The sequence below is a fragment of the Crotalus tigris genome, unplaced genomic scaffold, assembly GCF_016545835.1.
Source record: "Crotalus tigris isolate CLP2741 ecotype Arizona unplaced genomic scaffold, ASM1654583v1 scf7180000019173.45859301935:6455823, whole genome shotgun sequence".
NCBI lineage: Eukaryota > Metazoa > Chordata > Lepidosauria > Squamata > Viperidae > Crotalus > Crotalus tigris.
Genome location: NW_024097414.1, coordinates 6,373,099 through 6,397,234, shown reverse-complemented (window position 1 = coordinate 6,397,234; position 24,136 = coordinate 6,373,099). Strand labels below are relative to the sequence as shown.

The 24,136-nt window shown below is 53.4% G+C and overlaps 5 protein-coding genes across 9 annotated transcripts; 3 read left to right on the top strand and 2 right to left on the bottom strand.

Moving 5' to 3' along the window:
* The first annotated feature begins 14 nt into the window (after nt 1–14).
* Nucleotides 15–2,093, top strand: ECI1 (enoyl-CoA delta isomerase 1). The gene is made up of 6 exons (XM_039360319.1): nt 15–242; nt 313–440; nt 523–669; nt 1,079–1,200; nt 1,337–1,515; nt 1,643–2,093. Exons 1-6 carry the CDS (start codon nt 77–79, stop codon nt 1,804–1,806), a joined length of 906 nt encoding a protein of 301 aa, XP_039216253.1. The 5' UTR covers nt 15–76; the 3' UTR covers nt 1,807–2,093.
* Nucleotides 2,094–2,520: 427 nt separating this feature from the next.
* On the bottom strand, nt 2,521–9,097 carry LOC120315633 (deoxyribonuclease-1-like 2). Its single transcript, XM_039360321.1, has 9 exons — nt 7,540–9,097; nt 6,209–6,354; nt 5,852–5,940; nt 5,495–5,578; nt 5,237–5,337; nt 4,870–4,979; nt 4,189–4,343; nt 3,920–4,016; nt 2,521–3,377 (listed from the first exon to the last, which is right to left on the bottom strand). The coding sequence occupies exons 2-9, from the start codon at nt 6,344–6,346 to the stop codon at nt 3,324–3,326; spliced, it is 828 nt and encodes a 275-aa protein (XP_039216255.1). The 5' UTR covers nt 6,347–6,354; nt 7,540–9,097; the 3' UTR covers nt 2,521–3,323.
* A 150-nt stretch (nt 9,098–9,247) lies between these two features.
* On the bottom strand, nt 9,248–14,237 carry LOC120315631 (deoxyribonuclease-1-like). The gene is made up of 9 exons (XM_039360320.1): nt 13,440–14,237; nt 12,359–12,507; nt 12,072–12,160; nt 11,808–11,891; nt 11,005–11,120; nt 10,674–10,786; nt 10,388–10,542; nt 9,880–9,976; nt 9,248–9,486 (listed from the first exon to the last, which is right to left on the bottom strand). Exons 2-9 carry the CDS (start codon nt 12,497–12,499, stop codon nt 9,433–9,435), a joined length of 849 nt encoding a protein of 282 aa, XP_039216254.1. The 5' UTR covers nt 12,500–12,507; nt 13,440–14,237; the 3' UTR covers nt 9,248–9,432.
* Nucleotides 14,238–14,351: 114 nt separating this feature from the next.
* CUNH7orf26 (chromosome unknown C7orf26 homolog) lies at nt 14,352–17,578 on the top strand. Of its 3 annotated transcripts, none has more exons than XM_039360318.1 (6): nt 14,352–14,617; nt 14,701–14,922; nt 14,997–15,162; nt 16,031–16,549; nt 16,666–16,808; nt 16,902–17,042. In XM_039360318.1, the coding sequence occupies exons 1-5, from the start codon at nt 14,420–14,422 to the stop codon at nt 16,803–16,805; spliced, it is 1,245 nt and encodes a 414-aa protein (XP_039216252.1). In that variant the 5' UTR covers nt 14,352–14,419; the 3' UTR covers nt 16,806–16,808; nt 16,902–17,042. The 3 variants fall into 3 exon arrangements, with proteins under 3 accessions (XP_039216252.1, XP_039216251.1, XP_039216250.1); XM_039360317.1 differs by having other exon boundaries at nt 14,353–14,617; nt 14,758–14,922; nt 16,769–16,808; nt 16,902–17,578; XM_039360316.1 differs by having other exon boundaries at nt 14,353–14,617; nt 16,769–16,808; nt 16,902–17,578.
* A 197-nt stretch (nt 17,579–17,775) lies between these two features.
* On the top strand, nt 17,776–22,973 carry NAA60 (N-alpha-acetyltransferase 60, NatF catalytic subunit). Of its 3 annotated transcripts, XM_039360324.1 has the most exons (8): nt 17,776–18,718; nt 18,813–19,389; nt 19,975–20,090; nt 20,723–20,852; nt 21,256–21,352; nt 21,752–21,986; nt 22,247–22,410; nt 22,836–22,973. In XM_039360324.1, the coding sequence occupies exons 3-7, from the start codon at nt 19,981–19,983 to the stop codon at nt 22,401–22,403; spliced, it is 729 nt and encodes a 242-aa protein (XP_039216258.1). In that variant the 5' UTR covers nt 17,776–18,718; nt 18,813–19,389; nt 19,975–19,980; the 3' UTR covers nt 22,404–22,410; nt 22,836–22,973. The 3 variants fall into 3 exon arrangements, with proteins under 3 accessions (XP_039216258.1, XP_039216257.1, XP_039216256.1); XM_039360323.1 differs by lacking the exon at nt 18,813–19,389 and having other exon boundaries at nt 17,777–18,812; XM_039360322.1 differs by lacking the exon at nt 18,813–19,389 and having other exon boundaries at nt 17,778–18,718.
* Nucleotides 22,974–24,136: the final 1,163 nt, after the last annotated feature.

The following is a 24,136-nucleotide window of genomic DNA, read 5'->3' as shown; positions in this document are numbered from 1 at the left end:
CCCCCCGAGAAGCCACGGCCGCGCGTCCTTTCGGCGGGACGTCCTTGGGGCGGATGGCACGTCAATCCCGAGCAAGATGGCGGCGACGATGGCGGGGAAGCTGGTGGGGCGGCTGGTGGGCCGGGCGACCGGGCCTGTCGGGGCCCTTTCGCGCCCGCTGACTCGTCTGGCCTTCCCTGCGGGGCCGAGGCGCGCGATGAGCGGGGCCAGCCCGGTGCTGGTGGAGCTGGATAAGCGCGCGGGTGGGTAGTGCGGCGGCGGCGGAGCGGGGCGGCGGGTCTGCGCCGGGCTCTGACCCGCCCTTCCCCGCAGGCGTGGCGGTGGTGCGGTTGCAGCAGCCGCCGGTGAACGGGCTCAGCTTGGCGCTGCTGACCGAACTCTGCCTGGCGCTGCAGAAGTTGGAAGACGACCGGGCCTGCCGCGGCCTCGTCGTCACCTCGGTAGGTCGGGGCCGGCCGGGGTGGGGCGGCGGCGGCCGGCCAGTTGGCAGGCCGAGAGAGACGCGCGTACCTTTTCCCGCAGGCCGTCCCCGGGATCTTCTCGGCAGGGCTGGACGTGATGGAGATGTGCGGGCGGAGCGAGGAGCGCCTGGGCGAGTTCTGGAGGGCCGTGCAGCAACTCTGGATCCTCCTCTCCGGCAGCCGCCTGGCCACCGTGGCCGCTGTCAACGTAAGCCGCGCCTGGGCGACCCCGCCGGATGGGGCTCCCCAAGCTGCAGGAAGAGCCCAGACCCGGGGCGGCCCTGCTTGCCTGCGAAGGGGCCCTTCCTCTCCGCTTCCCCCCTCCCGGAAATGGGAAAGGCCGCTGCTTTGATCTGGGGGGAGGCTGCGCCCCTGACCAGCTGCGACGCTGCCCCCGACCCCCCCAGGAAGAGGTTTTTCGTTGCTGATCCGTTTGCAGCTGCCTGCAATAGTCTGCTGAGCTCTCCTTTTTCCTTGAAGCCTGCCTTCCTCCGAGGCTCTCGGGCCCTGGGAGGCTGGAAGGGGCGCGCGCCAAGCAATGGTGAAGCAGTGAGGCAGGCCTGGCAGGGACCCCCGCCAAGGCCGCTTGTGGGCCAATGCAGCTCTGTTCCTCGCAGGGTTCCAGCCCCGCTGGAGGCTGCCTTATGGCCTTGTCGTGTGACTACCGGATCATGGCTGACAATCCAAAGTACAGCATTGGTCTGAATGAGACAAGATTGGGCATCGTTGCCCCTTTTTGGTGAGGGATGGAGGAGGCTGTGCAAACAGCAGGATCTTTCCCTGCTCTTGTCAGCCTCTTTTTAAGCCAAACCAGATTTGGCTTGGCTCCAGTAGCTGGAGGACACTTTCTGTCTGAATGTCTCTTTTGTACTCAGGCTGAGGGACTCTTTGGTGAAAACTGTTGGTCATAGGGCCGCTGAGCGCTCTCTCCAGCTGGGACTCCTCTATTCTCCACAAGAAGCCCTCAAAATTGGTCTTGTAGATGACTTGGTGCCTGAAGAGAAGATCCAAGCCAGAGCTGCAGAAGTCATGGCCCAGTGGCTAGCCATTCCAGGTGGGAGACCCAGGCCTAGACTCCTGCTTGAGGTCAAGACTCTAGGCTGCCCCACTCCTTGCTTGTGCGTAGGGAGAACTTAATTGCCTCAGAGCCCTCCTGTTCATTATCCTGTCCTTGTGCCTAGATCACGCCCGACAGCTGACCAAGTCTGCCCTACGGAAGCAAGCACTTGACCACCTGCTGATGCATCGCGAGGCTGACATCCAGGACTTCACACGCTTTATTTCCAGGGATGCCATTCAGAAGTCTCTCCAAAAGTACATGGAGATGTTGAAACAGAAGGCTTGAGGGGTGAGCCTTTCTGCTTGTCAGAGCTTGAAGGCTGTCTCCCTGGCAGCCTCACCATTGCCTTATTCTGGCCTCAGGAGACTGAATGTGTAATGTCTGACTTTAATGGCTTTTGCATACCGGTAGTTTGTTGCTGGAGTTTGGACTTCAGGGCTCACCTGATGGCGGAACAGGTTAGAAATGATTGCAGGGAGGCAGCTAAGCTACCTGGGGGTGTTTAGCTTTTTGTCTTCCTAAGAAACCGGTGGAATGCCAATTGCCAATAAATCCTTACAGTAGAGACTGTTTACCTCGTTGCTGGTGGGAATGCCTCTGGATCTGTTTCTCTTTAAGCCATCTTTGCCAAGCAAGCAAGTCTACCGCGGCTGCTCTGGCCACCCCACTACCTATATGGGCTTTGACTGCACCGCCTTTTCTAGCTCAGCCTTTTGCACACTGGTGCCCCTCCCCCCATTCTATTGCAGCAGCCTCACTGGTTCAGAGAATTGGAGCTGCTGTGAGGTGTCCTGGGGTGGCAGGGGGAGCAGGGCACCCATCGGGGTATCTGGTTGTGAGAGTAGAACGGTGTGGATGGCCACTGCCAGAAACTTCCCAGTTTTTATGTGTGCAGTTTTCTATTTGACTGGTCTCTTTTTTCCAGCCTGTGGGGAATTCGTATCTAGGGATTGATTCTCTATGGGTGCATCTAAAGCAATTTCTCCTTTGAAGATGATCTTGCATGTTCTAAAGAGCTGCTCAAGCTGCTTTATTTGCACAGGGATTGTTCTCATCAGTTACAGGAACTGGGGAGCAGAGTTTGCCTTCCCCGAGCGGCTTGAATGGCTTTTAAAGTTCACCAGGTGGCTGTTCTGTACTCCGCACCCTGAGCAGAAATTCTTTGTTAAAAAAAAGCAGAACTCAACTGTTTTGCTGAGCCAGTATTTTTTTTTATCACGCTGTTTGTCCAAAAGCTGTAGGCATAGTTGCACAATCCATCATTACACAAAAAATTTTTGTAGCCAAGTAAGGATTTATGCTATATATCTCCGGCCTGTTACAAGACCACATCGCAGCCTTCCCCACTTGGACCCCCTTCAGTTGTGTGAAAGGACAAGGCCTGTTCAGTTGGCTGGAGGGAGACCTGACCTGGGAAGCAGGCATCCTGGTCTTTCTAGCGGCCTCTGCTTGCCTCTGGCTTAGCAGGGGCTGGAAAGTAGGAGGCGAGGGAGACCCAACAGAAAAAGAGCTGGAAAGATGGGCTTTTGTTGGAGGCAGTCGCTACCGCTCAGGCTGAAGCAGTTGTGCAGGACATCCAAGCGCATTTCCAGCTCAGAAACGTGGAAGTCCTTCCTTCAGGAGCCCAGATCCCAGTCAACATGAGGCTCAGAAGGAACCCAAGTCGCTGGAAATCCATAGGTGACTTGCAAGGCAGGATATGTGGCACTGGCTCCTGCAGGGTGGTTGGGGCTGTGGCATGATGCCCTGTACCCCCTCTCGGCCCATCCTGGTAAAGCAGTGCAGCCTGGCCACAGAGCACTTCAGGGGGATGTCAGCTCTGCTTCTACTGGGAAATGATCACTGACAGCCAGAGCCTACAATAAGGAAAAAGCAAGAGAGGTCAGGGCAGCCCTTGGACAGCATAAAGAGGCTGATTGGGGTTCTGAGACAGCGGGCAGACACACACACAGCATTAGGAGCTTGGCTGCTGAGAGGCCAAGCTGCCCCTGGGGGCAGCCCTGAGGTGGTTGTGACAAGCACAAAAGGGGCATGGAGCAGAACTGAAATCACTAGAGGGGTTGCTTGTGTGATGCAGGGCATGGAGCTACATCCAAGGGCTGACTTTGCATCCCTGATTTGAGGGGTCCACATCAGGTAGAAGTGTAAAAAGAGCCTCTGTCACCCTCCACCATCAACACCCAAGAGATGGACACCAGGATAAGTGTGATTACAGACTTCAAATCATTGGCATTATTTTGTGGTGACCATTCTCCTCTGCCTGGGATCTGAAGTACCCAGGAGGTAGGCAGTATTTTTAATTAATAATCCTTAGTTGTAGATTGCCATCTTTCTGGGTCTTAAGTTGGAACGCGAGACGAGTTAAAGAATTGTCAGTATTTCCAGGGTGACTATTTACCTCCTCTTGGCTCAGCTTGAAAGCCCTCTGGAAGTCAAACACTTTAGCGGACTTGGGCACAATCCACTTCCTCAGTTTCGAGCCACTCACAACAATCCTAAAAGCACAAATATGATGCCAGTGAAGGAGAGCTTTCCTTGAGGATGTGCCCCTTTGTGAGAGGGTCTCTGGGAGCCAGAGGGGAGGACAATTGGGCTCTGATGCCAGTCGTCCTGGGTACTGGAGAGCTGTTGCCCTCAGCATTTGTGAAGGGCCGCTACCCCCCTCACCTATCATAGGCACAGTCAGAGTTGCCCACGGTGGTGTCTATGTCATCTGAGATGAGCCACTTGAAGACCTCGCTGGTGCGCAGACGGATGGAGCTCCAGTCTTTCTTCCCCACATAGCTGCAATCGGCATTAAAATCCCCCAGGAACATAATGTTCTGCCAAACAACAGGTCATGGGAAAGGTGCGGAGGTTGACTTCTTGTGTGTTTCCTGGATTGCCCAGGTTGGAGCTCTCCCTGCCTCTGTAGATGGCCAGCTGGCTGCCCTGATTAACTCTCCTCCTGCCAACTGTACAGTTGGGACAGTAAAGGTTGGTGCTACTTTTGTTAAGACTGCAACACTGGCACCCAGCCTCCTGCCAGCCTCCAGATTGTGACTGTGACTCCCTGCATTTCTGGAGGCGGCCAGTTTGGAGAAAGCAGTTGAGTGGATCCATCAGAAGCCTCTGCACGGGCCAAAAAATGTCCTGAATAATGGCTTGTTTTTTGAAGCCTTACCTTGTACCACTGCCCACATCATTCTGCTGCTGGGGTAGGGCAGTCGTCTGCATCAGTTCTCTGCATTTATTGCAGCAGCAGCAGCGGAACGTGGGTACTGATACCGGATAAGGGTTCACCTCTGCATGCAATACACACAGCAAGTGGCAGGGTCTCTCCTCGCCCTGCGGAACTCAGCTACTTACATCAGTCTGCCACTTGTCAATGACTTTCAGATAGACGTCGTAGAGAGCATCGATTTCTGCCACAGCCTCATTTGGGGGAGTATGAAGGGGCACCAGTACCAGCTCGTTCTCTGCAAAAGAACCAAGTCAGTGCCCCAAATGACACGGGTTGCACGATTGTCCCCAGGAGAGGACAGGATCAGCGTGCTCTGAAGCCTTTAGGGAAGGAACATGAATGGCTGCTCTAGGAAGGTGCTGCCTTGTGGATCTGTTTTCTGGACTGTTGTCTTGGTCCCTTGGCTTCCTGTCTGCTTTCTCAGACCATTCCTTCCTTAATCCTATTTGTTCCCTGGCTTGGACTGCAGGTCCAACCTTTGGCTTCACTCACTTGAGCCAGAAGCAGCAAACTTCACAATGAACGGAGGCCTGCTGAAGGTGCTGTCAGGGTTGGGGTACTGGTACTGGTTCACAAGAGAGAAGCTCTGTGTCCTGGAAGGGAAGCCGAGGCAGTGAAAGAAGGAGAGGAGCGGGAAAGGGGCCAGCTCCCACAGTGAGAAACATTATCAGAAGCTTTCTCTGCATCCCGGATTAAATTATCCTTGATTCGCCCAGCTTGCTTTCTGAGAAGGGCACCTGCAAGTCCTACCTATACAGGAAGAGATACATCTCTTTGTAGTTCTCCCGGCCCAGTGACTCGCTGATCACGTAGTCGTAAGAGTGCTTGGAAGCCCTGCAAGAGAAGAACCGGAAGGCGCCAACCCCAGGGTTGTGATTTGAACAGGGCAACCAAGCAACCCCCCCATCCCAGGCTGGCCCTTTCAGCACTTAGGGTATTTTTTCCAAGCTGGGCAGGGATCACGACCTGCCCAGAGTTCCTCCTGTTCAGCCTTTGTTGCGTAAACCAGGTGAGCACTGCTTCACCTCTGAGAGTACATTTGGCAAGGAAGAAAACCAACCATGAACCTCACTCCCTTGTCCTGCCAATCCCAACCCGCTTCATTACCTGTTGAGTCGCTTCACCAGTTCCTGGACTGCACTGAGATCAGTATCCCTCACCTCTTGCACTAGGACAAGGTCGTACCGGGACAGGATCTGAAATGGGCAAGCAGAGCTTGGGTGTGAACAGCAGGTGCTGGCATGGGAAGGTGGGCAGAAGGGCCCCCTAGCCAGGTGTGAGCCAGCAGCCCCCAGAGGCGGACCTCTGGGAGAGCCCTTCTTCCCACCATACTTTTCAGCACCACTGCCTTTGAGTGGGCAGGCTCGTTTGACTTTGATGCCTAGTGGCTACTGACAAGTCACCTGAGCTGGCCTGCCATCTGACCCCTAATGTGCAAGTGGTGGAGAGTTAATCTGCCCTCACCTTCACAATAATTTTGGAAACACTCTGGTCTGACAGTTTGGTGTCTCCAAAACTCCGGATGTTGAAGGCACAGATTTGCAGGGCCACTGCTGCCTGGAGCATCAAGGCCAGCCCAGGCAGGATGGCCACTAGCTTCATGCTGCTGCCTGAAGGAGGGAGAAAGGAGGAGGGGTGTGGGCGAGGCGGAGAGTGGCTACTTACAATTTGACTTCTTGATCAGCTTTCCCAACCTGTGGTGGGGCTGCATTGACAGTGCACAGATGGCTCTCCGTTGCTCTTGTCTGCTTGCTTAGTCAAGGCGTGTTCCCAGTGCAACCCACGATATGATATGCAGGAGTAGCAGATCATCTGAAGAGCCTCTCCAAAGCTCCCCTTAGGGCAACTCGAGACGGAAGCCATTTTGGGCCGCCTGAAGCTCTTGCAAAGTCAGCCCAGATCTTCCTGAATTTCCTGAGGACACAGACTGGGAATCTTGTTCGTCTGACCATATGCAGCTCACCCCAGTTCCTCCCCAAACGGAGAGCCTGAGACAGTCGCTGGGGCTCGGCTTTGCAGCTCTGGACTATGGTTCCCCTGCCCATCTGATGGCAGATGGCATCTCTGGCCTCTTTAGAGATTCAGGAGAGAAGAGCAAAAAAGCCCAGCAGATTTCACTGAATTATAGGCGTGAGCTTAAATGGACTCCAGAAGACGGTAGAGGACAGGAAGGTCTGAGGAATGTTGTCCATGAGGTCGTGATGGGTCGGACAAGACTTCGCAACTAACAACAACATTTTCATCTGACTTAATGTATTTATTGTCCACAATAAATGCCAAACCAGTTCAGTACCATAATGAAGGATGCATGCTCAAGCTGACCACTCTGCTGCACTGCCTGTCTTCATTTCCCCAGTTCCTTTCCTCCCTCACCCATTACACCTGGGGAAAGAAGCTGGCTGAGCCCTTCCTGCTGGCACTGCCTCGCTTTGCTGCTGGGTCCCTTCCTTGCCGCTGGTCTGCAGCTTGGACTTTGGACTGCCTCCTTACAATGGAGGGCCTGTGGTGCAGAGCACCTTAGGGCTGAGCAAGGAACTAGAGTGGTCAGAGTGTTACTTTCCCCCTTCTGTGAGAGAGCTTGTTCTTCATTAGAGCCATCCCAGCTGCTGACTATTGCCAATCTGTTCCCACGTTTTGTGGCTGCGAGCACCAAAACCTTTGTGCCAATCCTTCCAGCAGTTCATTTCCTTGAAGGAACCCACAGAGAAGAGGGAGCAAGAAATGAGAAATGGCCATTCCCTCCCCCAGGGGCAGAACCAGGGAGATTCGAAGGCCTCCACCAAGGAGGCGCCTACCTTGAACTGAGTCCAAAGGTGGCTTGGAAGAGCCTCTAAACTCCCTCCGAGCCGTGGCGTATCCGGGTTCTCCTTCAGTTTGAAACTGTACCAGGTATTAAGGGGAGGAGATGCCCCCCTCACCACTTGGCTGCAGCGATGCAAGGGCCCTGCCCTGGTGGGAGCGGAGAGGATGCTCCGAGCGTTGCTGACTCCACCCTGGGAAACGAAGCCTCGGCAGCTCTTGGCTCATCAAAGCCACAGGAACTGTTGCGCAGGGCTTGCTCTTCCTTCCTTCCCACACAGAACCATTGCTCAACTCTTGGATGGTCAACAGGTTGAACTTGCTAAGCTTGGAGGTTTGCCAAGAATTTACCAGTTGGATTTTAGCTGGAGACTCACTGCCTCTTGCCCAAAGTACTGAGTCTATCCTTGGGATGCCCAGTGACTTCTCAATTATAGAATTGTCACTCAGATTTCAAAATTGGGTTTTAAAATGGAGTGTAGAAAACGTGCTGAGGAGGATTGCTGAGGGCTGAGTGTGCCGTGCAAGAAGCTGGCTGGGGTGGGACGCGGAGCAACCTGAACAGCAGCCTTGGAAGACAAAGGGGAGACCATCCTGTGGATCCATCCTTGGGGTCAGTGGAGGCAGAAGTGGGTGTGAATGCCCATTGGGGATAGGAGGGGTAGAGCCCCTGCTTGCTCTTCCCAGGCAGAGATAAGGGTCCCGATTCAAAACAGAGCAATGGAGTTGTTTGTGGACCAAGATGGCCACCCCCAGTTCCAAAATGCTCAAACTGTGCCTGAGGGAATCCAGGTAACCCTTTGGAGCTCAGCAGGGCCTGTTAGAGAGGTCTACCCAGCCAGACTCTTTGCATTCACACATGATGTATCTGCTTTGGGCCTGGTGTCACACGGTGAATCCAGTCATGATGGGTGGTCCTTAGATTACAGTAACTCAGTTGTGGTGACTATGGTCTCACCCGATGTGTGCGTCCAGCCTTTGTGTCTAAGATACCCATTTGCCAGAAGCAGGGTGGATGCTGACCGGGTGAGGGGGATGGAAGAGCTGACCAGTGAGAGCAACTGGAAGTGGCCAGCCATCTTTCACAACTGCTGTGGCTGCTGCGTTTTGCACAACTGGCTGCTCTACGGGATGCGAGTGGCCTTGGGAATGAGCCCTTGGTTTGCAATCTCTGGAGTTGGTGTGGGTTGCACCTCTGGTTTTGGCCCCGATGATTAGCCAACGGCAGCCCTGGAGTTTCCCCATCACCTGAGGCCTCGGAGTCAGGCTAAGGACCTGGGCTCAGCCTCAAGGGGTTGCCAGGGGCGAGGACTCTTGATGAGCAGCCAAGGCAGCAATGAGGGGGGGAGGGGGCAGCTCCTCAGCTCAGGGAGTGGAATGGCCCCTTTCAGCCATTCATGCATCCAGGATGAACGCATCTCCTGGCACCCTTCAGGAGGCTGGGTGGAGGTCCCAACGGCCAGCAGCCAGGCCAGGGTGGGCAACAGGCTGCATAGCTTCTCTCTGCACAGTTCCTAGGTCCAGAAAGGTCTGGTCAGTCTCTGTCTGGAAGGGACGCGCCCTTGGCTGCCTTAGAGGGGGGTGGCCAGGCAGAGGCACCTTCCTAGCAGCTGGGAGCCATCCATGTTCTCCCGGTGCTCATTTGCCCTCTATGAATGTTTCCAGTTTGGCAGCTTGCTGTCGCTCATCAAGTCCATAAAAGCATTTGAAGGTAGCTAATCTTTTTATTATTTAAGCTTCTGTTGTGTCAGAAAGAGAACCTGTTGAGGTTTTGCCTGTCGCCTGGGTCTGTGAAGGGTCATGCTGGGCTCCGAAGCAATCCGAGCAGCATCTTTGAAGTAGTTGGGTAGGGCTGCAGGCTGGATGTGGCCTTCCTGGGCCAGGGGGGCTCAGGTGGGTTTTAGGGTCACCTCCACTGGAAAATGGTCACTTACAGCCAAGGCCTGCCAAGGGCAAAAACATGTCAGAGCAGCGGCCAAATTTCTGGATCAGGCTCAGCACTGCTGTGTGAAGAGTGGTCTAAGAATGGGCAGCAGGCCACAAAGCCAACTTTCCGTAATGTGTCTCCAAAACAAGATTTGGGTGAAGCAGAGAACTTTGGAAACACCAGCCCGCTGTTGTAATGAGAGAGGCTATGGCAGAGCTCGGAGTCATATCCAAAAAGCAGCTTTCGTCCCCTGGTCTCAAACTGCTTCAACTCCCAAAGTAGTTTTTCTCCTGGAACGGGTCAAAGAGGCCGGGGGAGGGGGATATTCCAAGGACAACCTCTCCTGACCTCTACCAGATGTTTCACCCCTCCTCTCTCCTCTCCCCAGAAATTGTGAAGAAACTCTCACATCCTTGGAGCTCAACTTCAGGGTCTTCTGGAAGTTGTCCACCTTGGCTGTTGCAGGCAAGATGCTCTCTCTCAGCTTTGAACCCACTGCCACAATCCTGCAGCCAGACACCATTGGAGAAAGAGCATAAGAAGCCGAAAGGTGACCGGTAGCTCAGGAAGAGCAGAAAGCTTTGTGAAGTGAACTGGAGATGGGGTTGCTAATCACAGACGAAGCAAGGGGAGATGGTTTTAAAACGGAACTGTGCCAGTTGAGGGGGCAGGAGGCCCTTGCTGGGCACCTGCCCAAATAAGAGTATATTCCTCCTAGGATGTGGGCCTGGCAGGTAAGTGCTCTGCGGCTGCTCCTAGCCTTCCCAAGGAGGTCTCTGATTAGAGCTGACTGGTGATACGAATAGTCAGTCCCAGCCAGGGCTGGCTGGCAAGTACTGAATGCAGCAGCTGCCTGCGCAGGAGATGGTAAGGAAAAGGTGCACGCCATCTCCCCCTCCACTACTTCCTGCCCCCACCTGTCATAGGCACAGACGGTATTGGTCACCGTGGTATCTGCCGTGTCCAGGATGAGCCACTGGAAGTCCTTGATGGAGCGCAGGCGGATGGAGGGCCAGTCCTCCACCCGGACGTACTTGCAGCCAGCGTTGAAGTCTCCCAGGAGGAGGGCATCCTGCCGGGGGGAAGAGTAGGATGTGCCTGCCCAGCACCGGGGTGGATGGCAACTCTTCCACCAGTTCGCAGCCCCCCATTTTTGTGTTGAAGGAAGAAGGGCCCTAGAACCCCTCCAGAAGAGGCGCTTACCGTGGCCCCCCACCTGCTTTTCACATCCTGGTAGACGTCGTAGAGAGCGTCAATCTCGGTCACTGCAGCTTCAGGAGCTGCGTGCAGGGGCACCAGGACCAGCTCTTTCACTTCTGGGGGGGGGGGCAAAAAGGAAAGATGGCTTGCAGAAGAGACCCCCGAGCCTAAATGCCTCCCTTTCCCAGGTACCTCCTGTGGACTTCTGGGTGGGGCTGCCCCTCCCCCAGAAGTTGCTTGGCCTGCATTTTCGGGGAGGGGTGTCCTGCACCAGCCTTTGCTCCTTGCTGCGCTGAACTGTAGCAAGAGACCAGCGGGCCACAGGGCTGCTCACCTGCTTGAGGGACAGCAAATTTGACAATGAAGGGTTTCCTGCTGAAGGTGGTGTTGCCGCAGGGCTCACAGCCGTCCTTGTAATAGTAGCTCTCCAGCGGAGAGACCCTGTCCCGCCTGGACCAAGAGAATCAGCAGCCACCAGTTTCTCCCCCTCCGGTGACCCTTGTCCTCCCCACTGCTAAAGATCAGCCCCTCGGAAGCTGGAGGGGCAGATGGGGAAGGGCAGGGAGGGGGAGGAGCAGAGGGGAAGGCAAGATGGAGGGCATTTATTTTTATTGATCTCCCATCTCTCTACCAAGGATGCCCGAGGCCATTAAGAACAAAGCAGAAAAATAATTACTCTATACAAAAGAAAACCCGTTGGTTTTCCGTAAGCTGCTTAAGACCTGGCTTTTCCGGCAGGCCTGGGGTTTATAAAATCTGACCCCTGGATGACTGTCATTGTATTGTTTGTTTTGTCATGTTACATGGTGCTTTTATTGTTAGCTGCCCAGAGTCCTGCGGGAGTGGGGCGGCTTATAAATTTTAAAAATTAATTAAATAAATAAATAAAGCAACAACAGTAAAGGACTTCAAAGCCTGGTGTGTGTGTGTGTGTGTGTGTGTGTGTGTGTGAGAGAGAGAGAGAGAGAGAGAGAGAGAGAGAGAGAGAGAGAGAGAGAGAGACTAATGCACAGAATAGTGATCAAAAGGAGACTTGTTGAGATCCAGAAACTTGACTGGTGGCAGATGAGCTTTTCAGGATCTCCTTGACAGCTGCCTGGATGATCTGTTTCCACCTGGTCTTACCTGAGGCCTTACCTGTAAATGAAGAGGTACTGCTCCTTATAGCTGTTGTGCCCCAGAGGCTTGCTGACCAGGTAGCTGAAGGCATTTGGCGATGCCCTGGGGAGGAAAGACCATGAAGGTGTGTAGGAGTCATCTCCACTAGGCCTGCTGAACTCTGTACTTCCTCAAGCCCCCCCCCCCAGGAAAAATCCACCCACTGGGAAAAAGTGTTCCCAAGGCTTTGCCCTCCTTCCCTCTGCTTATGGAGGGGGCTCCACATTTTGTCATGAAACCCACCAATTGACTAGGTGCATCAGCTTCTTGACTGCACTCAGGTCAGCATCTCGGACTTCCTGGATCAAGGCAAGATCGTAGGCGGTCAGTATCTGGAGGGACAAAACAGAGGAACCTATCTGCAGCAACGGAGGGCTGCAGGGCAAGAGAGAGAGAGAGAGAGAGAGAGAGATTTGGCCGAGTGGGGCAGGCGAGCTCTGAGGCAGCTGGGGCCCCAGCCCAAGGAATGCTGCACCTGGGCCATGAATGGGCACGAGAGGGCGGTGGGCCAGGCTGCCAGAGCGACTCACTCTGACAATGAAGCTGGAGATGGTCTGGTTGGAGAGCTTTTTGTCCCCAAAGGCCCGGATGTTGAAAGCGCCAATTCTCAGGGAGAGGGTGAGCTGCAGGAGTGAAGCCACCCCAAGGAGTGCCAGCAAGAGGGTCTTCATGCCTCGTCCTGCAGAAGACAAGGGAGCAAGGAAGGGGCCATAATGGCACCCCCAGGAGGCAGCTGTGCCTTCTCTTATGCTGTGCCTTGCACTCTCTGCCATTCCCCTCCAGGGCAACCAAGAAGCATGCCTGGTGTGTTGACAGGACATTACGCAAACAGGGTGAAAAGGAAAGCTGGCCTAGCACAATGCTCATAGTGACATGAACCTCCTGCAGCAGGTACGCTCAGCCATCAGTCAAATGCAAGGGGAATTTGCTTGATTCGCTTGTAAACTTACAACAGAGGCATTTGCCACGCTCAATAACTTCAAGTGTCCATTGACACCACAGAATTGCTACAAATTGCAGAAGGTGGCACTCCACTGGAATTTAGAAGCTTACATGTGGAGCAGGGGATGGCGCTTCACCATCCCTGGGGAAAGTCAGAAGAGAATTTGGAAGGCTTTCACTTGGTTAGCTGGCATACCCCAGGGCTTGGCGGTTACGAGCATCTCAGCTGGGCAGTGAATGAGCTAAAAACAAGCTGAGAAATGAACGTTTCTGCCCAGGAAGATTTTGGACAGATGCCGTCCTGCGCAATATGCAGCTTAGAATTTCTGAAGGCAGCACTGCTGCGTCCAGTTGTTATGGCTGGTTTTCCTAGCAGGCAGGTAGGGTAGAGAGGCAGCCAGGTGAAGGCACAGAGAGGCATGCCAAGAACTGGAGACCAAAGGACCAATCTGAGAGGCACTGAAGGCCAAACTCACCCTGTCCTGGTTCTTAGGCCAGCACCTTCACCACTGCCCCCAACTAGCTCTCTAGGTGGGTCTAGGGTGATGTCGAAGTGGGAACATCCAGCTCCCTCTGTCCAGCCAAGGAGTCAGTGCTGGGGTCCCCTTATGCTCTGGGTTAGCCAAAGGGGGGCTTTGAAATCTGTTCCAGGACAGAGCTGCTCCTTACCTGCACAGGTCCAGTACCGCTAGTGGGGTAGCTTGATTTCCCAGCTCCCTTAAATAGGCTGGACCCCTGGCCTTGGCAGCTGTTTGTTCCTTATCTGAGCAGGTGCTGGCATTGGGCATGTCCCTTCTTGACCACGTCAGCAGCAATACAGTCTCGCAGCAGACGGGCATTGCACCAACAACAGAGAAAATGTGGGACAACTGCCCAAGTGATATGGCCGTGTTCTGCAAGCAGCACCCAGACTGTTGCTTGTATATCAACCACTTTAACACTGATGCCAAATGCCTGCATGGAAGAGCAGAGCAAAGGTGGCAGGACACAAATCGGGCACGAACACCCTCCACTTCGCTGGGCTCGCGGAGTCTGATCACGTGGACTGGTGTTCATTAATCCAAAAAGGGGCCTGTACCCGTGGAAGAAGCAGCCCGAAGTGAGCAGGTGCCGAGCCTGCCTGAGGGGCGGTTTCTGTCAGCGGAGGACCGAGGAACCGAGCACCCTGAAGAGGGGGAGCCCTTCGAAGGGGCAACTCCTGGCCTCTTCTGCCCCCTGGGCTGGTCGACCTCGCCCACGACTCTCTCTCCTCGCAGCCGTAGCTCCGGATCAAGGCCCTTATCGGGGCGACCCTTATCGGGGCCTTGAAGCGCATCTGCCCGCTTCTCAGCTCCCGGCCCGAGCCGGCCAGCTGGCAGCGCCCCAGGGGGCCTGGCAGGGGCGGCTCCCCTGAATGGCGGGGACACGAAGGCCGAGGCATCGCCGGGGCCTCGGAGGCGCCGGCCTCGTTCGGGCCTCCCCGGATTCCTGGCGGGCGGGCGGGCTGGCATCACATCCTCCGCGCCACCCGCTCAAGGACGGAGTTGCAGAGCCAGGCGGACCACGTGCGCGCGGCGTTGCCGGCAGGGGGCGCTGCGAAGCTCCGCCCTTTTTGGCCTGGGCGGGCCGCCGTCGGCAGGCGGGTGGCGGCGGCGGCGGCGAGGTCGGCCATGAGCGAGGTCCGCCACGCGCTGCTTCGCCGGGACGCGCTGAGCGCCGCCAAAGAGGCGCTGTACCACCTGGACGTGCTGGTCAGCGGGCAGCTGCAGAGCGCGGCGGCGCTGCCGGCCGGGGACGCGGGCCCGGTGGAGCTGTTGGAGGAGTTCGTCTTCCAGGCGCTGCAGGAGCGCGGCGGGGCGCAGCCCAAGGTGGGCGGCGGACGGGCGGGCGGGCTGGGCGCGAGGGGGCCGGCGGGGCCCAGCCGGCGCCTGACGCCCCGCTGTGCCCGCAGAGGCTGACGGCGGTGCAGGAGCTGCAGCTGCTGGAGACCCTCTGCGGCTACTTCCAGGAGCAGAGCCAGGAGGCGGTGCGGCAGGTGGTCTTCTCAGCGCTCTTCGCCCCGCAGGGCAACAAGGCGGACGACAGCCGCATGGCATTGCTGGGCAAGCTGGTCTCCGTGGCCGTGGCCGTCGGCAGGGTGCCCGTGCTCGAGTGCGTGGCCTCCTGGCTGCAGGTGCGTCCCCGGGAGATGGGCGGGGGGGCATCGCAGCCGCCCACCCTGACCCGGGCCTGACCCCTCTCTTGCAGCGCACCCCGGCCGTCTACTGTGTGAGGCTGGCCCGGGCCCTGGTGGATGACTACTGCAGCCTGGGGCCCGGCTCCGTCCAGACCCTCCAGCACGTCTTCAGCACCAGCCCTCGATTCTGTTGCCAGTTCATCACAGCCGTCGTCATGTTCTATGACCTGTCCTCAGGTACCTTCCTCTCTGCCAGAGGGACCATGGGGGCTGCTTGCCCACATCCAGCCACCCTGTATGTGCCGCACGATTCCCAGCTGGACGTAATGCGTGTACCTGGATGGGGCGTTGTAATGTGTGTGTACGAAGGCCCCCAGATTCCTGGTCAGGGCCAGGGGTGAACCACCTCACCCATGGTCCCAGGGTTCCTTCCGGGGATCCTGATTTCTTCAAGGTGTGCTGATGTGTCCCCACCCTCCTGGTAGGTTCTTTGTAGTGACTAAGCAGTCCGCTCTTCTGATCTACCAAATGCCACTTGTATGAGTGTGTGTGTTTCTTTTGCTTCATTAACACAGATTCAGTCTTCGTTAACTTTCCTGCCTTATTAGCTGCCTTGGGTGTTTCACAGGGAAATAGTACTCAGAAGTTCTCACCAGTTGTAGTGAAATAAATATGGCCATTGTTGAAACGCCATGACAGACAATGGCAGAGGCAGCATCTAGAAGTAAGGGGATGCTAGTGCCCTAGTTCTAGAATATGTAAACACAAACCATTCTAGAACCACCAAGATCCACTTTGGTGTAGCAGTTCAGATACTGGCCTAGAAACCAGTAGATGGGAGTTCTTGGCCTCCTTGGGGGCATGAAAGCCAGCTGGGTGGCTTTGGACCAGTCACTGTCTCTCAGTTCAACCCAGCTCATAGGGTGGTGGTTGTGTGGAAAATAGGAGTATTGGTTATGTTCACCACCTTGAATTACTTGTAAAAGTAATACAGGTAAGATAAAAAAATCTAAACCTATTTTCTACCCAAGAGTTCCTACATATGTTAGCCAAGCCACATGTGAATCAACTTACCTCCCCACTAACATTTTACCCTCTTTTCCAGATGACCTTATCCCTTCCTCTGATTTGCTGGAGATGGTCGTCTCCTGGATCTTCGAAGATCCCCGATTGATCCTGATCACCTTTCTGAACACACCAATTGTAACAAGCCCTCCCCTTGGCTTTCTGGAGCTCACACCACTCTGTGGCCTGATCTGCTGGTGTGTGAAAGCCCCGTTGGCTTACAAGAGACGGAAGCCGCCTCCCTCCAGTGGGGCCCTCGGTGGGAAAATGGACTTGCCGGACAGCCTTGACGGGGACTGCCACCTGCTGTACTCCAGGCTGCACCTCAGCATCCTCCAGGTGCTGATGCTGCTTCAGGGTCACTTGACCGAGAAGAACCTGTATGGGCGCCTGGGGCTGGTGACTGGGGAGCAGATGGCTTCCCTGGTGGAGGACGTGCGCCTTCTCTCTGACAAGCTGAACCCTGTCCACACGGCCAAGGAGATCGAGCTGGCGCTGGACCGGCTGGCCCAGGTCTTGCAGGTGGCCATGGCCTCTGGAGTGCTGCTTTGGACAAGGGGTAGGTATTCATGTGAAGGGCCGGCCCAAGGCCTTGCTCTCAGGCAGAGGAACAAGGAGTGGAGCATCTCCATTTCCCGATCTCCTTCCTGCTTCTGATTTCCTCTATTCCTGCAGCCTTCGGTCAGGCCACCTGGGCAGTCTTGGCTGGGGCAGTGGCAATACAGCAGATGGACCATGTTGGTTTTCTTATTCTGATTACTCTGTCCTCTGCTTTCAGAGAATCTAAGGACAGTGTGCTCTGGGCTGCCACATAACAAGTAAGGAAGTGTGCCGTTCTTGACAGAAGCGGGGCAGGGGGATGATGCTAACCCATCCCACACTGAGGCATGTCTCTTCTCCTTCCTTCACAGCTTGCTCCAGCTGGTGATTTCAGGTCCAGTCCAACCTCCAGCCCACGCTGCTCTGCCCCCAGGATTTTATCCCCCCATCCATACCCCTCCGCTTGGATACCCTGCCCATGCCGCTCACCCTGCTCAGGCCTTCATGCCAGGCGTGGCATTTCCATACCGGCCCATTCGCTGAAGGCTCAGCTCCAGCTTGGTCCAGCACTTCATCTTTTCCATGGCTTGTGGAAGCCTTTGAAAGAGAGCCCATTATTTTGGGAGGTGGGAATGGAGGGGATTTCTATATTTATTAGAGAAACAGGTCTTAGAGAAAGAGATTGTCTTTTCTTGGAGGAGAGAACTGATGGCGCTGGACATTTAACAAGGGGGATTAAACCCGATGTAGGCGTAATGGATTGGCCATAAGATGTGCAATTCCAGCTTCTGAATGGGCAAGAGCCTTTTCCTTCCTACTGTTGCCTTGATATCATTTCTAACTGTAGAGGAAGGCAAAATTGTGGGGTTTGTTTTTTTGCCAAGAAACTTTTTGATAACCTTTTTTTTTCCTGTCCCCCAAAACAAAATGGGTGGATAGTTATGTAAAAATGGCAAAATGATAGCTAGATCACATTTTGTAAGCTGTTTTGATGAATTTTTATGTGAAAAACCTGAGCGCATTTTTAAACAACATTTCTGCTTCAAAACCCGCAGTCTCTAGCATTTTCTATAGAAGGAGTTGGATAGTAAATCCAAATTTGATTAGAGAAAATGTTCACTGCAAACATCTTTTTACTTAGCCGACAACTTATAATTAGGAATATTTATGATAAGTTGAGGTCCACTTTGAAGAGTTTACATTCTGTGGCAAAGAAACCCCCCCCCCCTTAAAGTGTCTGATATCAAGAGATGCCTTTCTAGTCTTAAATGGATTTCTTGGTTAGAAGGAGAAGGAGGTGCATTCTGGGCCCCGATTCATCACTGGACTTGAGACGTCAGTATTCCTGTTCATTGGACCCTTAAAGTTGCACAGAAATCACTAATTTGTTTTAAAGGCCAGACTGCTTCCAGACTTAAACAGCAATGCTCTTTCATTCTTTGAAATATGCATTCACGGCTTATATATTTCTTAACCAAAATGGAAGGAATTGGCTTTGCAGCAGAGAAGAGTAGGCATTTTTCCCAAATCGCTTTTGGGAAGCAGCCTTCTGGTCTGATCCATGAATAATTTGGAGGTATGTAATTAGGACAGAGGTTCCAAAGTGATAAAACGTATTTCTCTTTTGAGATGCAACGAAGTTTAAAGATTATGTTTACTCCAGTGACCTGTTTTGTGGTAATTCTGAGGGTTGCTTCTGATGCCACCAGGGCTGCTGCATTTACTGATTTGGAGATGAAAGTCGATAGGTGCAAGTTAGAAGGAAGGTCAGACTCAGATTTATTTCGTTTAGAGCCGTCGGACTAAGAACTCTGGGATTTCTCCGCCGATGAGCGGGGCTGAACTGCCCTCCTGGGCTTCGGCGTCTGTCCGGGCGAAGCAGTGCCAGCTTTCGAGCGAGAACGGCAACGATAGAGGTTCCACGGTCAGGAACAGCCCCGAAGTGGACTGACGGGCCCAGGCGAAGGCCGCAACCGGTAGACTGCGGATGGGGAGGCTCGCCCGGGCGGAGCGGCGCTCACGGCGGAGGGACTGCGCTTGCGCCTGCCCGCCTCCTCGAGTCACGCGAGTCAGCTGTCCCTTTGCGGCGGCCAATGGGGTGGCGCCTTATTGCGGGGTCCGCCGCCTCGCTGCGTCTGGTCCGGGATGCGCTGAGCGAGGAGCCGGGGCAGCCGCCGCCCCTTCTCAGGTGAGGGGCGTCGTCCCGGCGGGGGCCTGGACCACGGCGGGCCGCAGCGCTTGTCGGAGTGCGGTCGCTCCACTCACAGCCCTCCGCCCCGCAGGTACCCCGCAGCCGCGGGCCTTCGAGGGGTCCCGGCTGCTGTGCAAGGCCGTTCCCGGGAGGGACGGGGCTTTTCCGGGGGTGCTTGGCTGTCCCTCTTCGCCGGCCAGGGGTTTTCCGGGGTCAGGAGGACCCCCGCTGCCCCGAAGATCCGAGCGAGCTCCCAGCTGGGATGGGCGAGGAGAAGAAAGAAGAGCTGCGGAAGGCGGTGGCCGAGGCTTCCGCTTCGGTGTCAAAGGGCAAAGACGCCAAGAGCAAAGGGGATAAAAGGGCTTTGGGGCTCTTGGATTTATTGAGGGCGCCCATCCATAATTGAGCTGGGCTGCTTCGCATCAGGCGGGGAACCTGGCCCGCCCGGTGCGCTTTTCAACAGAAGCCCCTTCTGTAAAGCTTGTTGGGAAATACCGGCTTAATGGCAGTTTTGTTGCCTAGCCCCGGGGGCATGGAGGACTTGGCTGATTTATAAGAAAGTGTGGGTTCAGTTGTGTTATGCGGGCAATAGAAATTTACATTTAAATACATCAACGGTAAACCGTTCATGCTTTTGAGTAACTAGAAATGTTCCGGAGAGAATAAAGGTGAGCAGCGTTGCTGTTTTCCTTTGCATGTATCTGTACAACTGAGCACAATGTATTTCTGAATTCATGCATTTTTAATTTCCTTCTATCCTGACAGGCAAATGCCTATTGCTGTAGGTGTACATGGTTATTTATAATGCTTTATGAAATAGCAATATAGCAATAATCATCTAGCTTCCTGGCTGGGTTTTAATTTTATCATGTAACTAATGTGGCTTTTTGGCATTTTTGTTCAAGAGGGAAGTGTCAGTTTACCATCTCATGTAACGTGCATGTACTTTTGCTCTCTTATACTTGGTCAGTCAGTTTAGTCTTATTACAACATTTTGTTAAGCATTGTTTTAGCCATGCCTATTTAGCCCATCAGACCTTGCTGGCTTAATATTTCTCATTAATTTCCTGTGGAAAAGGATTGTAGCTCAAAAGAAGCAGCAGATAAATTGCTTGAGCAGATAACAGCAGGTTTGTGGCTTTGGAGACTGGACTCCTGCAGTATTAGAACATCTTGATTTGGGCTAGGGCTGATGAATAGTACCCTAGCAACAAAACTCTCAGCCCCACCAACTGCATCTCTTTTCCTTGCAGGTGTGAATGACAGAGGAGGTGCCTCCAGCTGCACTCAGCGAGATATACCTTCGCCTTTTGTGTCATGATGACATAGACACAGTCAAACAGCTCTGTAGTGATTGGTTCCCCATTGAGTACGTTGCATTTTTTCTGCCTGCAGCTACTTGGTGGGCCAGAATGAAATCTGTCCTTGAATTGTGTAAAAAAGGAGCATAGAACTGGGTTTCCACTTAAGATTGACAATTGGGAGGTGGTAATGTTTTCATGAAAATATCATCTCGTTTAATTCCCTACCCAGCAATAAGGCCATTCAGTCTGTCCCTATCTAGATGTTATTGCCTTGCTGGGAGCCTGTCACGAACACAGAATTGGGCAGCACTGGGGAGGAAGCCCACATGTTTTTGAAGAGTTGCTAGAGAGTGCCAGTGAAACTGCATGCAGAATTGTGCGGTTCCTAAAAGACCGGATTGGAAACATCTTGCATTTTCTGATAAAATTGGAACCTGCATGAAATATTGAGTAAATGCTACTAAAATTTAGTATTTAAAATATTTTAAATACTAAAATAAATTCTAGAAATTTCTCAGAAATTTTCCTAGTAAACAAAAATATTTTGATGGGAATTAATTAGTGCAAAGATTGTCTCTACTCTGTTTAATGACCAATGTTTTCTTTTTATTGGGATGCTTGTGGTTTGAGATAGGTATCCCTGTATATGTGAAATTTGTTGGTTTCTTCCTTTCACTACTGTGCTGCTTTTCCATAGATACCCTGACTCATGGTATCAGGACATCACCTCCAACCAGAAGTTTTTTTCTCTGGCCGCAACTTACCGTGGCACCATTGTGGGCATGATAGTTGCTGAGATCAAGAGCCGAGCCAAAGTGCACAAAGAGGTAAATTGTGAGGCTCTGCCCTGCACAGTCTTTGCTTCTCTTAGGCCTTTGCACATCCTGGTCTCCCAACCAAATCATTCTTGTGCTTTCCATGATAGTGTAACTCGCTAATCTTCAGAGTTTTATTGTGAAGCTTTAAAGGGTGCAGATTGCGTCAGTAACAGAGACTTGGGGCGGACCTCATGGTCTGCCCTTTAAACTCTTGGGTCTTCCTGTTTCCTTTCCTCTTTTTTTTTTTAACCCTTTGAGCGTAAGGGGAAATTTGCCAGTGGGCCCCAATTCTTCCTTTCCTGCCTTCCTGTCCCAACCACTCCCAGACGTTCAATAGGCAATGAGCAGGATTGAAAAAAAGGCTTGGTACATCTGTATCCTCACTGTGTCTTTCTCTTGAGTTTCTCTCTAGGATGGTGATATTTTAGCTTCTGGCTTTCCAGTTGATACTCAAGTTGCTTACATTTTAAGCCTAGGAGTGGTGAAAGAATTTCGAAAACATGGCATAGGTAACTGTATTTTTAATATTTGTTTGCAAATATTTAAATGGTATAGAAAAAACTGGCTATGTACGTGTGTCAGGAGAGCAAGAGCTGCATTGTTGTTATGCACACTACTTTTTAAAATGCAGATCTTAACTGTACTTAGTGTACAGTACTTACTGTGTAATTGAATGGTGTGTCCACTGTCCTGGCAAGACCCTGTCCTATGTGCATTCCCGGTGTGACCTAAAGGTTGTCAGGATGGAAAAAGGATGGCCTGGCAGCGGCGAAGGAATATTCAGCAATTCCTTCTCCAGATAAAGAGCCAGTTATCCATGAATCCATCAGTTTAAACCCTATGCCAATATAAAGACAGTGGAGAAGGAGGGTTGGTCCTTTCTAACATGACTGCTGGTCTGGTGGCAGGTTCTCTTCTGTTGGAAAGCCTGAAAGATCACATTTCAACCACTGCCCAGGATCACTGCAAGGCCATTTACCTGCACGTCCTGACCACCAACAACACAGCAATACATTTCTACGAAAACAGAGACTTTAAGCAGCATCATTACTTGCCCTACTATTATTCCATCAGAGGGGTCCTCAAAGATGGCTTTACTTATGTCCTCTACATCAATGGGGGACACCCGCCGTGGACAATTTTATATCCTTTGCTAATGATCTGGCTGCCTCTCGGCCAATCAGTTTTGAAAAATGACCTCCCGGGTCCAGGTGAGAAAAAGCCAAAGCCAGGCTCATTTTTTTACAGGGACATGATACTTAGAGCAAAATCGTCAGGTTTGGGTTGCAACACTTTGCCAAGGCACTCGTGGGCAACTGCTGGCCCACATAATCCCCTCTGGGCTCCTGCTTCTGGCTTTTAGCTACTTTCCTGGTCTGGTGAGTTCCTTAACAGCAGGGCACTGACTATCTTCAGCACATCGGCTCAACTTTGGCCAATCTGAGCCCCTGCACAATTCCCCAGCGGATTTATCGCCAAGCCCAGAACATCCTCTGCAGCCTTTTACCGTGGTCGGGCATTTCAGCCAAGAGCGGCATTGAATATAGCCGGACCATGTGACCCGAAGGTAGGCAATGACTCAGCCCGCCCCTTACTTGGTTTTGTGGTCTTGGTGGATCAGGACATGCAAGGCTAATGACCATCGTTGCCCTGTTTCTCTTTTCCAAAAGCATGGCCTTGCTAGCCTTTGGTAATAGAAAAATAATTTGCTTTTAGTAATTCATTGAAATGGGGCGAGGAGCTAAAGAGGTGCATATTCATGACAATAGATCTGGAAAATAGCTCCTGCCTGGCTCAGGCCAACAGTTTGTGTTCCTGGAAGGGTTGCCCTCCATGACCGTTGCTAGTTAATTTATCAACAATCTGTGTCATAAAAGACTCCCAGATTGGAACAAGCAGGGGGCACTTCTCAGCTCCTGTGGAGTTGCTTGGGCTGGGCTGGCAGAGCAGATGCTTGCTCACTGATGGGCCTAAATCCTGGTTCTCTTCTAGGGAGTCCTCTCGGCATCCCTGCGGTTGCACAGCCCTCATGGCTCCAGCCACTCCAACCCTCAACCGTTTGTGGACTTGGCAGAATTCCTCCTCCTGCTGTTACTACTGTCTTCAGCCTGAGCAGAAGGGAAACGGGCAGTTCTGCTGCCCCAGCACTGCAGGGCAATGGCCTGGCTGCTCTACCCCCAACCAACCTCTCTTCAGTGGGGAGAAGCTTGGCACGAGGGGCACCTTAGAACTGAGAGGACTGTTGGCAGCTGAGACCTCCTGGGTGGTCATTGCTTGGCATCTCACTTGCAGGAATACCTCCCTTGGCTGAGCAGTTGATGCCCAGGGAAGCCTTTGGTTCTTTCATGCTAAAATGTATGTGTGCTGAAGGACACACGCACCCTGTATCTCTTGCTTTCCGCTAGTCTGAACGTGGCCTTCAAGCGTGGACTGGAAGTAGAGGAGCAGCTGGGGATGGGGAAATGCCCCCATGCTAGGGCCCAAGATGCTGCCCTGCTCTCCCTCCCTCTGCCTTGGGCCCCAGTGGGCAACTGCAGTGGGGTTCCTCCCCAGCGGAAGGAGGTTTGAGCAGACCTCGCAAAATGGGCATGCCATCTTAAGCTCTTTCAGCCCATTGGGGCCTCTGTGGGACCAGCGGTGTTTTGCACAAGCAAGTCCCCATCCCCGGTGTAAGTTCTTGGGACAAAGGACCAGGTGTTCAGCTTGCAGGACATTTCTGGCTCCACAGTAGCACTGGAAAGCATGGCTGCTCCCCCACTCATCAATGAGCTCCAGCTATCTCGAGGGCCAACAGAGTGCTGAGCCTTTCTGAAAGGTGCCGTGGGGGAACCTCCCCCTCCTGTACCTGCAGCATAGATAAGTAGCATCACCATCCAAGACCTGCACCATCAAGCACGGGCAGTTTATGTAACCCAATTGATCTGGTGCAAGCTTCCTTCTGGAAGGCACGTGCTCCTGGCCACCACCGCTCCCTTCTTTAGTGCTAAAGAGGAATCCCGTCTTGTGTCTGTAGTGGGAAGAGTCTGGGAAGCTCCCTCGCCTGTCCTGGGTGGTTGCATTTCTAGGCGCTCCAATATCAGCTGAGTTTTCCCACCTTGGCTCTTCAGCTGGCACTTCAAGAGGAGCCCTTCTTTGGACCTGGGGGGGTTAGGCAGATCATGTGGGGGGGGAGTGGGGGAGACTGACTGAATTAGGAAAAGAGCTTTGGAAAAGAGACCAGGGAGGGCGACTTGCAGGCCTCTCCGGTCTTGCTTATGGCTGGCAAGCTTTGCCTCTGGCTGGCTGCATGGAGC

Excerpts from the sequence above, each read along its gene's own strand:
- ECI1 (XM_039360319.1), top strand. The coding sequence starts at position 77 with ATGGCGGCGACGATGGCGGGGAAGCTGGTGGGGCGGCTGGTGGGCCGG. Across the intron at positions 243-312 it reads GGAGCTGGATAAGCGCGCGG|GCGTGGCGGTGGTGCGGTTG; the intron begins GTGGGTAGTGCG and ends CCTTCCCCGCAG. Across the intron at positions 1,201-1,336 it reads GGCATCGTTGCCCCTTTTTG|GCTGAGGGACTCTTTGGTGA; the intron begins GTGAGGGATGGA and ends TTTTGTACTCAG.
- LOC120315633 (XM_039360321.1), bottom strand. The coding sequence starts at position 6,346 with ATGAAGCTAGTGGCCATCCTGCCTGGGCTGGCCTTGATGCTCCAGGCA. Across the intron at positions 4,017-4,188 it reads TCTGACTGTGCCTATGATAG|GATTGTTGTGAGTGGCTCGA; the intron begins GTGAGGGGGGTA and ends TTGTGCTTTTAG. Across the intron at positions 3,378-3,919 it reads TCAAGCTGAGCCAAGAGGAG|GCTCTGGCTGTCAGTGATCA; the intron begins GTAAATAGTCAC and ends TCCTTATTGTAG.
- LOC120315631 (XM_039360320.1), bottom strand. The coding sequence starts at position 12,499 with ATGAAGACCCTCTTGCTGGCACTCCTTGGGGTGGCTTCACTCCTGCAG. Across the intron at positions 10,787-11,004 it reads ATTTGCTGTCCCTCAAGCAG|AAGTGAAAGAGCTGGTCCTG; the intron begins GTGAGCAGCCCT and ends CCCCCCCCCCAG. Across the intron at positions 9,487-9,879 it reads TGAAGTTGAGCTCCAAGGAT|GCCTTGGCTGTAAGTGACCA; the intron begins GTGAGAGTTTCT and ends TGCCCTTGGCAG.
- CUNH7orf26 (XM_039360316.1), top strand. The coding sequence starts at position 14,420 with ATGAGCGAGGTCCGCCACGCGCTGCTTCGCCGGGACGCGCTGAGCGCC. Across the intron at positions 14,923-14,996 it reads GCGTGGCCTCCTGGCTGCAG|CGCACCCCGGCCGTCTACTG; the intron begins GTGCGTCCCCGG and ends CCTCTCTTGCAG. Across the intron at positions 16,809-16,901 it reads TCTGGGCTGCCACATAACAA|CTTGCTCCAGCTGGTGATTT; the intron begins GTAAGGAAGTGT and ends CTTCCTTCACAG.
- NAA60 (XM_039360324.1), top strand. The coding sequence starts at position 19,981 with ATGACAGAGGAGGTGCCTCCAGCTGCACTCAGCGAGATATACCTTCGC. Across the intron at positions 20,853-21,255 it reads GAGCCAAAGTGCACAAAGAG|GATGGTGATATTTTAGCTTC; the intron begins GTAAATTGTGAG and ends GTTTCTCTCTAG. Across the intron at positions 21,353-21,751 it reads ATTTCGAAAACATGGCATAG|GTTCTCTTCTGTTGGAAAGC; the intron begins GTAACTGTATTT and ends GTCTGGTGGCAG.